The sequence below is a fragment of the Salvelinus alpinus genome, chromosome 36, assembly GCF_045679555.1.
Source record: "Salvelinus alpinus chromosome 36, SLU_Salpinus.1, whole genome shotgun sequence".
NCBI lineage: Eukaryota > Metazoa > Chordata > Actinopteri > Salmoniformes > Salmonidae > Salvelinus > Salvelinus alpinus.
Genome location: NC_092121.1, coordinates 1191715 through 1204948, shown reverse-complemented (window position 1 = coordinate 1204948; position 13234 = coordinate 1191715). Strand labels below are relative to the sequence as shown.

At 42.2% G+C, this 13234-nt stretch overlaps 2 protein-coding genes across 2 annotated transcripts; both read left to right on the top strand.

Moving 5' to 3' along the window:
* Window positions 1-1981: 1981 nt before the first annotated feature.
* On the top strand, window positions 1982-9385 carry LOC139565300 (peroxisomal membrane protein PMP34-like). The gene is made up of 9 exons (XM_071385514.1): window positions 1982-2248; window positions 2474-2534; window positions 2650-2716; window positions 2835-2986; window positions 5186-5302; window positions 5529-5677; window positions 6604-6699; window positions 7896-7981; window positions 8367-9385. Exons 1-9 carry the CDS (start codon window positions 2174-2176, stop codon window positions 8515-8517), a joined length of 954 nt encoding a protein of 317 aa, XP_071241615.1. The 5' UTR covers window positions 1982-2173; the 3' UTR covers window positions 8518-9385.
* A 325-nt stretch (window positions 9386-9710) lies between these two features.
* LOC139565296 (zinc finger protein 649-like) lies at window positions 9711-13190 on the top strand. Its single transcript, XM_071385507.1, has 4 exons — window positions 9711-10165; window positions 10364-10476; window positions 10765-10870; window positions 11099-13190. Exons 1-4 carry the CDS (start codon window positions 9910-9912, stop codon window positions 12028-12030), a joined length of 1407 nt encoding a protein of 468 aa, XP_071241608.1. The 5' UTR covers window positions 9711-9909; the 3' UTR covers window positions 12031-13190.
* Window positions 13191-13234: the final 44 nt, after the last annotated feature.

Genomic DNA, 13234 nt, shown 5'->3' with positions numbered 1-13234 from the left:
ACACGGTCATCTCAACTGTTTGATTGTCAAGCAGCATGCATGAGGTCGATTCAGACTGAGGCATATGCAGACATTCTGAGGCAGGCTAACAACCTTAGAGAACAGCACCTGTAGCTACAGTAAAGTGAATTGTTTGACAAATAATATCTTAAATGAGAGCAATGTTTTACTAAATGTGTGTGTTCATAGTTTTCTCGGCTTGTAAAAATCATTTAAAAAACACATACTGTAAAGTCAAGGTGCATAAATCAAATAATTGAGAATGACACAAAAATATTGACTTATCTCCATCGTGGTTCTCTAACCTAAAGATGCAACCAGTACCTCAGTGATGGAGAGGGATCTCCTTAGAAGAGACACCTTCAGTGGTCAACATGAGACAGACTGAAGGAACTGATCCACTCTGAGGGGGTGGGATATCAATAACCAGATGCTGGTTTCACCTTTCGCTAAGAAAAACAGGTTGCCTCAAATGAAACAATGGGAGGATGATTGACTACAGTTTAGGTGATTTAATAAATAAAAAACAATTGTTCATCAAAAAGAAACAATAGGAGAGAGAACAGAGAGAGACAGATCGTTCTCCATCTGGGGGAGAAGAAAAGACGAAGGACATAGGAGGAGGGGGTAGATGCTGGAACATCATGGGATGTCAGAGGGTGTTTGTAAGGGCCGTAGTGGTGGGTCTGGGAGCTCTCTTTCTCTCGCTGCAGAAAGCACATTTTGTAGTGGACATTAATATTTACAAACACAAAACAACAAATCCTTTTCTGGAAAGGAGCACATTTTAGAAGTTTAGAATTCAGAACACAGACCGACGTAGTAGCTAGCCTATAGAATGAACAAGACTATGATAACATGGTTATCACTAGATAGCAGAGCCACAAAGTCAAAATTGTCTTTCATAATAATGTATGAAAACCAAAATGTGCTTTTTGGTCTTAATTCAAGGTTTGGGTTAGGCATAGAGTTAAGTGTTAGGCTTCCGAGTGGCGCAGCGGCCTAAGGCATTGCATCACAGTGCTAGAGGCGTTACTACAGACCCTGGTTTGATCCCAGGCTGTATCACAACCGGCCATGATCGGGAGTCCCATAGGCCGGCATAGAATTGGCCCAGCGTCGTCCGGGTTAGGGGAGGGTTTGGCTGGGGTAGGCCGTCATTGTAAATAAGAATTTGTTTTTAACTGACTTGTATAGTTAAATACATTTTTTATAAACAAATAAAAAAAGGGTTAGGTTTAAAATCACATTTTAAGAATCTTTATTTTAGAAATAGGCAGAGTTTATGACTTTGGTGTGGTAACTGTGACGACTGGAAAACATTGTGGGACAAGCACCAAGTCAGAGATCTTAGAGAAAAGTAACTCCAAACCACAGGAGATTGGTGGCTGGAGCGGAATTAATGGAATATTAATTGAATGGGATCAAATAAATCAAACACGTGGTTTTGCCATTACATTTGCTCCATTACAGACATATTGAGTCTCCCTACCATCAGCAGCCTAGTCCACATTTTTGTTTTATAACTATCCCATTGTTCTATCTGTGGTACCGTTTCTTTGGACAGGACTGAGATGCGTTCAGTTCCCTTGAACGTTTGCTACGTTGCGGAACGGTTTGTACTGAACGACACGTTTACCCAAAACGTTCTTGAACAGACTTTGAGGTACGTTTGGTGGGTGTAGCTTGAAGTATTGAGTGTATTTAAAGGGCAGTGGCAATGCTGACAGCGTTCCCCAACCAAATACAGTACAGTATGACACAAACCCATCAGCGTTCTTCACCTGGTCATTCAGTCCAGCACCGTTTCCGTTCAATTGAGCGTTCCAGAACGTAAAACCATACTGAACGCAAACATGCTGTTTAATTTGTTTGAATGACAAAAGGAAAAGCCAATCAAATGAACAAGCGGCATCACCTGTTGCCCAATCACCTTATTGGGGAAAATGACTATATCTACCATTGGCTATACGAACGACCTGGATGTAAAACGAGCAAGATGCGCATTCGGGGTTAATGTCTATATGAGAAACAATCACAAGAGTTCAGCTGCGTAGTTGTTTTCTGGAATGAACTGAAAAAAACAAAAACGGTATCTCTATTCCCTAGCTATTGTGCATAGTGGAATGCAAACAAAACTGTCAAGTTGACATTTGTATCTACCGCAATCAAAATGAGCACTGAAGACTTTCGATTTGCTGAAGTTTTCTCGTACGAAAGCTTGGTGCATGCAATGGCAGGAGCAGTGGTAAGTAAACTTTGTTTATGTGCATTGCCTTTTTTGCAGTAAGTTATTGCAGATTCTCTGCATTACATGAAAACAAGGGGCAGTGTTTTTTTTCTTCTTTAAATTGCTATCTGACAGGCCATTACTGCCAAACCGGTATCCCCTATAAATGAGGTTAGCCTGATATCAGCAAATGTTCACATTTGAAGACTCTACATTTGACAGTATAGGATTATATGTTTTTAGGGGAGTGTGACGGCAATGACCGTTTTCTTCCCACTTGACACTGCAAGACTACGGCTGCAAGGTAAGGCTAGCTACCTCTATATCTTTACGCCTTTGTGCAAAACTGAATAGAGGACATAAGATATCTCTGTGCAAGTCTCATGTCTATTCTTCTCTCTGTTCCTCCTTTTCTGTAGTGGATGAGAAGAGGAAAGCCAGGTCCACTCCTGCCATTCTGTCAGAGATTGTGAAGGAAGAAGGGTTGTGAGTAAACAAGAACTGTCTTTCTCTTGCTGTGCTTTCTCTCTCTGCTCTTGTAGCATTTTTTTATTTGAACAGAATCACCTGAGGTTGTGTCTGTCCCCCTGCCTGTCCTCTACAGGCTGGCGCCCTACAGGGGCTGGCTCCCAGTGATCTGTAGTCTCTGCTGTTCCAACTTCGTCTACTTCTACTGCTTCCACAGCCTGAGAGCCAGCTGGCTCCGGGGACACAAGTCAACTCCAAGCAGAGACCTGCTAATGGGCATTGCTGCAGGTAGGCCTACATAAGACCCAGACGCTGATACTAACTAACTTACCAAGTTACCCCTTTACTCCACACACAGAGATGCATACAAAACTCTCCCCAGCCCTCCATTTGGAAAATCTGACGATAATTATATCCTCCTGATTCCCACTTACAAGCTAAAACTAAAGCAGGTAGTACCAGTGACTCGCTCAATACGGAGGTGGTCAGATGATGCGGATGCTACGCTACAGGACTGTTTTGCTAACACAGACTTGAATATGTTCCAGGATTCATCTAATGGCATTGATGAGTTTACCACCTCAGTAATCAGCTTCATCAATAAGTGCATCGACGACGTCGTCTCCACAGTGACCGTACATACATATCCCAACCAGAAGCCATGGATTACAGGCAACATCTGCATCGAGCTAAAGGCTAGAGCTGCCGCTTTCAAGGAGCGAGACACTAATCCGGATGCTTATAAGAAATGCCGCTATGCCCTCAGACTAACCATCAAACAAGCAAAGCGTCAATACAGGATTAAAATTGAATCCTACTACACCAGCTCTGACGCTCGTCGGATGTGGCATTGCTTAAACTATTACGGACTACAAAGGGAAAGCCAGATGCAGTGTAGTAGGATTCACTGACGTTTTCAACCTCTCCTCGACCTAGTCTGTAATACCTACATATTTCAAGCAGACCACCATAGTCCCTGTGCCAAAGGAAGCGAAGGTAACATGCCTAAATGACTATCGCCCCGTAGAACTGACATCTGTAGCCATGGAGTGCTTTGAAATGCTGGTCATGGCTCACATCAACAATATCCTCCCGGATACCCTAGACCCACTCCAATTCGCATACCGCCCCTATAGATCCACAGATGACGCAGTCTCAATCACACTCCACACTGCCCTTTCCAACCTGGACAAAAGGAACACCTATGTGTGAGTGCTGTTCATTGACTACAGCTCAGCGTTCAACACCATAGTGCCCACAAAGCTTATCACTAAGCTAAGGACCCTGGGACTAAACACCTCCATCTGCAACTGGATCCTGGACTTCCTGACGGGCCGTCCCCAGGTGGTAAGGGTAGGCAACAACACGTCTGCCACGCTGATACTCAACACTGGGGCCCCTCAGGGGTGTGTACTTAGTCCCCTCCTGTTACCTGTTCACCCATGACTGCATGGCCAAACACGACTCCAACACCATCATTAAGTTTGCTGACGACACAACAGTGGTAGGCCTGATCACCGACAACGATGAGACAGCCTATAGGGAGTTCAGAGACACTGCCAGGACAACAACCTCTCCCTCAATGTGAGCAAGACAAAGGAGCTGGTCATGGACTACAGGAAAAGGCGGGCCGAACAGGCCCCCACTAACATTAACGGGGCTGTAGTGGATTGTCTACATCACCAATAAACTATCATGGTCCAAATACAACAAGACAGTCGTGAAGAGGGCACGACAACACCTTTTCCCCCTCAGGAGACTGAAAAGATTTTGCATGGGTCCCCAGATTATCAAAAAGTTCTCCAACTGCACCATCGAGAGCATCCTGACCGGTTGCATCACCGCCTGGTATGGCATCTGACCGCAAGGTGCTACAGAGGGTAGTGTACGGCCCAGTACATCACTGGGGCCAAGCTTCCTGCCATCCAGGACCTATATACTAGGCGGTGTCAGAGGAAAGCCCCAAAAATTGTCAGACTCCAGTCACCCAAGTCATAGACTGTTCTCTCTGCTACCGCACGGCAAGCAGTACCTGAGCGCCGAGTCTCGGATCAAAAGGATCCTTAACAGCTTCTACCCCCCCCCCCCCAAGCCATAAGACTGCTGAACAATTAATCAAATGGCCACCGGACTCTTTACATTGACACTGCTGCTAGCTGTTTATTATCAATGCATGGTCACTTCACCAGTACCTGCATGTACAAATTACCTTGACTAACCTGTACCCCCGCACATTGACTCGGTACCGGTACACCCTGTATATAGCCTCATTATTGTTATTTTATTGTGTTACTTTTTATTATTTTTTACTTTAGTTTATTTGGTAAATATTTTCTTAACTCTTTTTTTTTTTAACTGCACTGTTGGTAAGTAAGCATTTCACCAAGGTCTACAATTGTTGTATTTGGCGCATGTGACAAAGTTTGATTTGATTAACACTTAGTGTCAAGGATTGATTCCGAGCTCTCTCTGTCTCTGTGTGTGCAGGTGTAGTGAACGTGCTTGTGACCACTCCGCTGTGGGTGGTCAACACACGACTCAAGCTTCAGGGGGCAAAGTTCCGCAACGCAGACATCCGTCCCACTAACTACTCAGGCATCATGGGTAAAGGCAGCAGCAGTATGCGTGTTGGAAACAGATAAAGTTGTAGATGTGTGTCATTCTTTCTTTCTCTCACTAAAGCATCGTGCACATATACACTCCCTCTGTCTTTCTTTCTTTATTTCACACACACAGGAAAACACACATTGTACTACTGTTTTCCTATTCTGGTTTCTTTGTCACTGTCAGATTGTCTCTAGGGTAAACCGTATCCCTCTTCTCCTCTCAGATGCCTTTGTGCAGATCATTGAGGACGAAGGGGTAGGGGCCCTGTGGAATGGGACATTCCCCTCTCTCCTGCTGGTGCTCAACCCGGCTGTCCAGTTCATGATCTATGAGGGCCTGAAGAGGCAGCTGAGAAGCTTGGTTCACAGAGAGGTAATAGGAGGGTGTACTTCAAAGACTGGGCAGAATTTATCAATGAGATTTAATTCTCATTGATGGGAAAAAGCCCTGTAGTCCTCCCTCACTAACAAAAAATTGTATAACTGAAAAGCAAAGTGGAATCACTAGCTATATCTTTCTACCGGTACTTTTTTACATTTAACTAGGCAAGTCAGTTAATTAAGAACAAATTCTTATTTACAATGACGGCCTACCAAAAGGCCTCCTGCGGGGACGGAGGCAGGGATTAAAAATAAAATGCAAATTTAGGACAAAACACACACCACGACAAGACGGACAACACTACATTGAGACCTAAGACAACAACATAGCATGGCAGCAACACATGAAAACACAGCATGGTAGCAACATAACAACAACATGGAAGCTACACAACATGGCAGCAGCAGCACAACATGGTACAAACATTATTGGGCACAGACAAGAAGGCAGAGACAACAATACATCACGCGAAGCAGCCACAACTGTCAGTAAGAGTGTCCATGATTGAGTCTTTGAATGAAGAGATGGAGATACAACGGTCCAGTTTGAGTGTTTTTAGCAACTGGAATGAGCTGCGAACTGAAAAGAGGAGCAACCCAGGGATGTGTGAGCTTTGGGGACCTTTTAACAGAATGTGACTGGCAGAACAGGTGGAGGATGAGGGCTGCAGTATCTCAGATGGGGGGAGTGAGGCCTAAGAGGGTTTAATAAATAAGCATCAGTACACACTTTGATTGAAAATATTGATTTTAAGAAGTACAAATATTGACATTTATTAACAAACGCTTCCATTGTATTGGAAGTCATACCTCCAATATATAAAAATAGCCTGGTATTCTGTATAATCATATACCTGCCCAACCCTATTTAAACGGGAACTAACTGATCCTGATACTGTTGTCTGTCTATTTCTCTAGCTGTTGTCTCTGGAGATATTTCTGTTTGGTGCCATAGCCAAAGCAGTGGCCACCACATTCACATACCCACTACAGACTGTACAGTCCATCCTGAGGGTAAGAACAGTATGTGGGTGCGTGTGTTTGTGAGAATGTTCCTCATGAAAAAGTATTACTGAATCACTACTACCCAAGCTCTACACAAGCCTACTGGGTTTTACTAATTGATTGCTATTGAGATGTGTAGTAATGAGTGATAAATTGGGACGTTTCAAGACTTGTGAACACTACATATTTCCTAGTTACTGTGCAACTACTGAGCTTTTGGGTATCTACTACTTAAAACCTACACATTCTACCCCAATTCCTACATGTTCACTATTTTAGTACTTAATACACATTCAGTGTGTGTAGTGTTGTCAGTACTGATTTGCTCTTGATACCTTTTTCATTTCCTACATTAAACCCTTTTGAATTGCTATTGAAAACTGACACATTTACTACTGTTTGCCTATTCAAAATCACTATTGACATCTCCTTGTTTCACTACTGTCACTACTACACTAGTGCCCATGTTATTTCCTTGAGTTTAACTGTAGTTATATCACAACAAGAAATAATACATTTATACAAATGTAATAGCAAAATAATTACATATTCAATTACATATTTACACTTTGTTAATCATTTTAAAGCCTTATCTGTATAAAGACAAGTACAAGAAACAAACAATTATAAGCCATTATCAATCCACTGCTAACAGAAGTCACATAAGACAAACAAATAAATATTTGATAAACAATATTAACCTTACCAACAATGGCCTCCAGTCTTATGTCGAGGGCCTCCTTGGCAACAGGTCAAAAGAGGTAAGTATACCAATATGAACATGCTCTACATTTGCATACAAACACCTACTTATGCTAATTAATAACGAAAACGGGCTACATTTCAACGGTGCTAGCAAACACCTCAGCTACCAACATCAAGTGGTAAAAATCTCTACCTGATTACTACTAGAAACACTACTGTTTTCCTACTGAACACTACAAAACGATACTTGTGTATCTTGAGTAGTGTGTAAACTACACAATCCCTACAAGTCTCTACATTGCCACTAATGCACAAATAAGTTGTGTAGTAATTCTGTAGTACTTTTTCATGAGGGTTGTGTGTATGTTTGCCTGCCCGTGTGGATGTTGTGTTTTAGTGCTCTGCTGTGAACATTGGGTTATCCCAATGTTTAGTGTTATTCCAGTGGAATAAGCTCTGGGTGCTAATTTCACTGCTCGTTGTCTGCATCTTGTTCTCAGTTTGGTCAACACAAGCAGCACACAGACAGATCACCATTGCTGAACAGCCTGAGAAGTGTGATGTATCTGCTGATCAATAGAGTGAGGTTGGTCCATACACGCACACACACCTGCCTACCTTATTTCAACGTTTTTATTTACCAAGCACCATGACTGGTACCACACCCAGACTGTCCAGACTTAGTCAGTGGTTGCGTTCCAGATTGTCTTTATTGCCATCGTGCTGTGCATCTCAGAGGATTGCTATACCATATTAATGTGTTTTCTGAGATGTCAAACACTTCTCCAGGCGTTGTGAGATCTGATCATCTATGCAGCACCATTGCAATTAAGACTACCTGGATCGCAGCCAATGCCTTCATCTCCTACATAGTGGTGTAAAATTACTTTAAAGTACTACTTAAGTTGTTTTTGGGGGTATTTTCCACCACTGCCTACATTCTGTTTTTTGATGCTTTCTCCAACCCATAGGAAGTATGGCATGCTGGGCCTGTTCAAAGGCCTGGAAGCTAAACTCCTGCAGACCGTCCTGACCGCTGCTCTCATGTTCCTGCTCTACGAGAAGATCGCCAGCAGCATCTTCAGGGTCATGGGAGTGAAGAGGCCTGCGTCCAGCCACTAGCCTGTCTGTGACATTAGACATCCGATCCCATATTGTTGTCCTATCTGTCTCCCCTTGGCCCTAACCCCTCAATGTTGGCATGTATAAAGGGTCTGGATCGGTATAAGCAGTGTAGCTAGGGGTAAATCTTCCACCTTACAGAAATGCAAGCATCAAAGGGTTAGGGGCAAAGAGAGGGGAAGGAATCGAACTGAGACCAGCTGAGACTGTACCAGAGATATTAGAGAAAGGATGAGATGGGAGTCCCATTGGGCAATGAATGTATAACGCTTCACCCAGTAGACTCACACGGTGCATTCTGGGTGATTCTGGGACGAATAGAGCTCTCCTTCAAGGAGTGAATGGCAGTCAATTGGGCGCAAGGTCAAAACCAGAAAAATGAACATGAATAACCCTTTTTCCTAACCTGCTACGTTAATTATTCTAATCTGCTGCGTAAATTCTCCTAACCTGCTACGAAAAACCAAATCTGACGTTAATTTTACAAAAGCTTGATCCCTTCTAGCCATGGCTGAGCTCTTCTTGTCCCAGGTTTATTGTCTATTTATTTTTCTAGAACTGCCAATTTTGTGGAAGTAGACACCACTTGTTCCTCAGACTCTTGTGGATTTCATCGTTTTGTACTTTTCAATGTTCTAAGATAAATTTGTGGATTTAGTTAAGCAGCTATTTTGTGATGCATTGTTGCTCTTGTCAAATCACTGGTAAATGTTTTCATTGTGTCATTAATTGGCGCTCTGACAAGCGTGTTGAATAATTACGGGATGTATTATAAATGAATTTTTGTGCAATATGATGGATGGATAATTCACCAACATTTCAGATTCTCAGAAAGGTTGATAGAAATAAAATGTTGCTGCTCAAATAAGTACATTTGAGCTTTTTTGACCATATGCAATCTCTCTCTCAAGCCTGGGGACAAGGTTAAATATGCTTCAACAATTGTCGTGTTCAGATTGTCATTTAAAAAATCAGTTTTTGCTCTGATTTGCGTACTTTTACAGATGTGGAGCGTTTTTATTTTTTTTATTTTAACAGTAATTTTGGACCAGTAGATGGAGTCACAGCCCCACAAAATAAGAAAGGTTTAAAATGTTGTGTTTACTGCGGTGCTATATGTTCAATCAAATTATTGTAATGTATTCCGTTTAACAAAAGTCGATTTAACGCATATTTTTATCCACATGTACGCTATTGTAATCTGTGTTTTACGTCATACATATGCGTCGGCCGGAAGTTGAATTTCCATTGCCTCTTGTTTTTGTTCCCGGTTAGATACTGTTCAGCAGCTGGGTTAGGTACGCTTTTTGTGTTCGAAATTGGCGAGATATTTGGTTAGTTTAAAGAACTTTAATATCAATTCAAACGGTGTTTGGACAATAACGCAGAGCCATGTCTAAGCGCGCTTCTTTTCACACACAACTGTCCTCCATCATGGAAATACTGTCTAGAACCGCAATGGCTCATGTGTGCAAACTGGTTGACGACGAATACGCGGGAATATCTTTAGAAAATGAGGCTCTCACTGAGAAATTGCATAATCTGGAAAGTGAACTTACAATTGTGAAAAGCACAGCTCCCAAGCTGGCTGGAAACTATCGCTCTGTTGGTGTTCAAACTGGTGATACTATCACCAGAGTAGACAGAGGTATGTTGTCCTTTTATAATGCATCCGTGACAAGGAGGAGGATGCATGTTGTGTTGACAAAGAATGCATGCAGAATGGGGATCTTATAGTCTTCATTCCTTTCCCCTTTAGTCTATATAGTGTCTTCATCCTATAGGGGACACTGTTTTCAATGTGTTTATGACACAATATGCCCAAGTGCCAAGCCTTCTCTTCCAGGGCTAAACGGATCCCCCACCATCGAAGGAATATTTGGGAAGGAATGGTGTCTTGATCTATGGAACCATGGGGATTCCTACAGCACAGAGAACAGTCCACAACACACTGCCAAAGTGAGTGAGGAGACTGAGGAGTTTTCCTTGCCTCGTCTGGTGTCCTTCATCTACACTGATATGAGAAAGCACTAGGCAGGATTGTGGAAACCAACAGAGGACTCAGGCTTACCAGAGGACATGCTGTCAGATGCCCAGCTCTTTGAAATGAGTGAATCCGAGGCTACCCTACATTATGGACACTTACTCTTTCTGTCATATTTAGAAGTCTTATTCCTTCAATGCATTTTATTATTTAGTGTCTGCATTTTTCAAGTGGCTCTAAAAATATTTATCTTATTCTCGTAGTCAACAGGGGTGCCTTCAGGCCAAGCTGATGTTAAAGAGGAGGATGTTGAGGTGGAAATCATAAACAGCAGAGACCCACAGGAAAGACCAACAATAATTTTAGATGGTAAGTTGTTTTGAGGTTTTAATCTGAGATTTTTGATTGGCTGGTGTAGTGCTGAATCACATAGGTTTAACTCTATGCGTTTGATACCATGCACAGTTATAAGCCAATGTGACTCTCTCTTATTTGGTCATCATGGAGGTTGGACATTGTTTTTCATGAATAGGTGGACAGGCAATCAAAACCACAACTCTAATTTGTATTATTTTTGTATTTTATCTGTTGCTTCAGGAGATGACTTAGTGGACAATGGAAGAGAAGGGCCCTCCAACGTGTATCCATCCTTTGATTCCTTCCGCCAGGACAGGCCAGAGAGACGGGATAAACAGGTACTGGAGATGTCTACTACGGATGTCTCCACAGGACACACTTTACGTTTCATATCCATCGACGGATTGGAGGAGGAATATGGCGAACATGTCTTTCCCATTGAGGACGATGAGACGAATGAGTTCCTACCAGACGATACCGAGCTGTTGCCCAACGAAGGACAAGATGAACACATCACAAAGCCAACATATGCAAAGAAGTCTTTAGCAAAGTCAAAAAGCAAAGCTGGGAAGACTAAGACTTTCAGTTACTTTAACAGGTTTAACTTGCACTCCCATAGTAAATCCGACACAAACAAGTTAAGTTGCGTGATTTGTAAGAAGACTTTCTTGCGGCAGAACCATCTGACGATGCATATGAAATCTCACAAGTCACTGTACTGCAGTGTGTGTAAGAACTATTATCCTGGGAAAACTCAGCTCAAAAAACACAAATGTGTTGCTCCCGATTATCTGGCCTCGAACAGCTCGAAGTACTTTTGCCATTACTGCGGCAAGTCTTTCAGCTGTCCGTCAAGCCTGAGGATACACCACCTGGTGCACACTGGAGAGAGACCCCACACGTGCACTGTCTGCGGGAGAGGATTCACACAGAAGGGCAATCTGAAATGTCACATGCGCCTTCACACTGGTGAGAAACCGTTCAAATGCCTCACGTGCGACATTGGCTTCACCCAGAAAGTATACCTCACTCAGCACTTGGCCAAAGCTCACGGTCAAAAGGAAGAAAATAAGAAAAAGAAGACGCAAGTGCACAAATGTTCTAAGTGTCAGTTGTCTTTCGTCAATCAGCAACTGCTCCAAACACACATGGCTGTTCATAAAAATAAATGAAGTATTTTTGGTTGATTGCAATACTCTTGACTTAAAGGGGCAATCTACAGTTGCTACATCCATTTTTGGACTTAGAAATTGATATGTACCTATTTATTGTTTTAGAATATAACTTATTTATGCCTCATGAGCTTAGTTGAATTGTTGTACACCATCAGAACCCAAAATAAGCTTGTAAATAAACACTTTACATTTTAGTCATTTAGCAGACGCTCTTATCCAGAACGACTAACAGGAGCAATTAGGGTTAAGTTCTTTGCTCACGGGCACATCGACAGATTTTTCACCTTATCAGCTCTGTGATTTGATCCAGTGACCTTTTGGTTACTGGCCCAGTGCTCTTAACCACTAGGCTACATGCTACCCTAAATAGCCTTAAAACATGGTAAAAACTATAATTTTGGTATGGATGGTCAGTCCTTGCATCCATAGCTCTATGAATTTGAGTGGTTAGCCTACATCTCTCCAGTCCCAGCCCCTCCGCTTTTTACCGAAACGGGTGGGGAGGCCTCTTTATCTGAACTGCTGATTGCCCCTTTAAAGGATCGTGTGCCTGCTTTGCTCAAACTGGAGAACCAAATACTGTCTAATGTATGTCATACTTCACAATATTGGAGCGACCTTAACCCAACACCTAACGGCCTTGTCAAGGGGTTCGGATCTGGACGCTGGACCTGGGAGTCCCGGTCGGGAAACCCCCCCAAATACGCTACAGTATGTTGTAGCCTTTAAGTGTATTTTTTATTACACTTGATTTGTCTGAATTAGCTACAACACTAACAGGATGTATTAGGCATGATTTACCTACAATAAAAGGTAAATTATGAAGTTTTATTTTGCAAAGAACGTGGTGCATAAGTACTGAGTGTTCACCTATCACTATCCTATGTTCCATAATTTCGGCTCATGTATTGAACCTGCCAATGTTTGGTGCAAGATGGCAGTTGGTACTGTATCTGCATTGTCCTCTGTATACATTGGTACAATTGACATAAGATATAATTAAATGGATGTTTTCCATTTCTGTTCCCAGTAGTGCATTTTATACTTGTTTTGTACATAATGCTTCCATGATTATGTCAGTTGTTTTTCTGGAATATTTATCTGCTGTAAACTTAATTTGCTTTCATAATTAAAACAGCATTAAGGGTATAACTTAATCTTTGCCATGTTTACATTTTTATAATATGGAATACAAATGTAA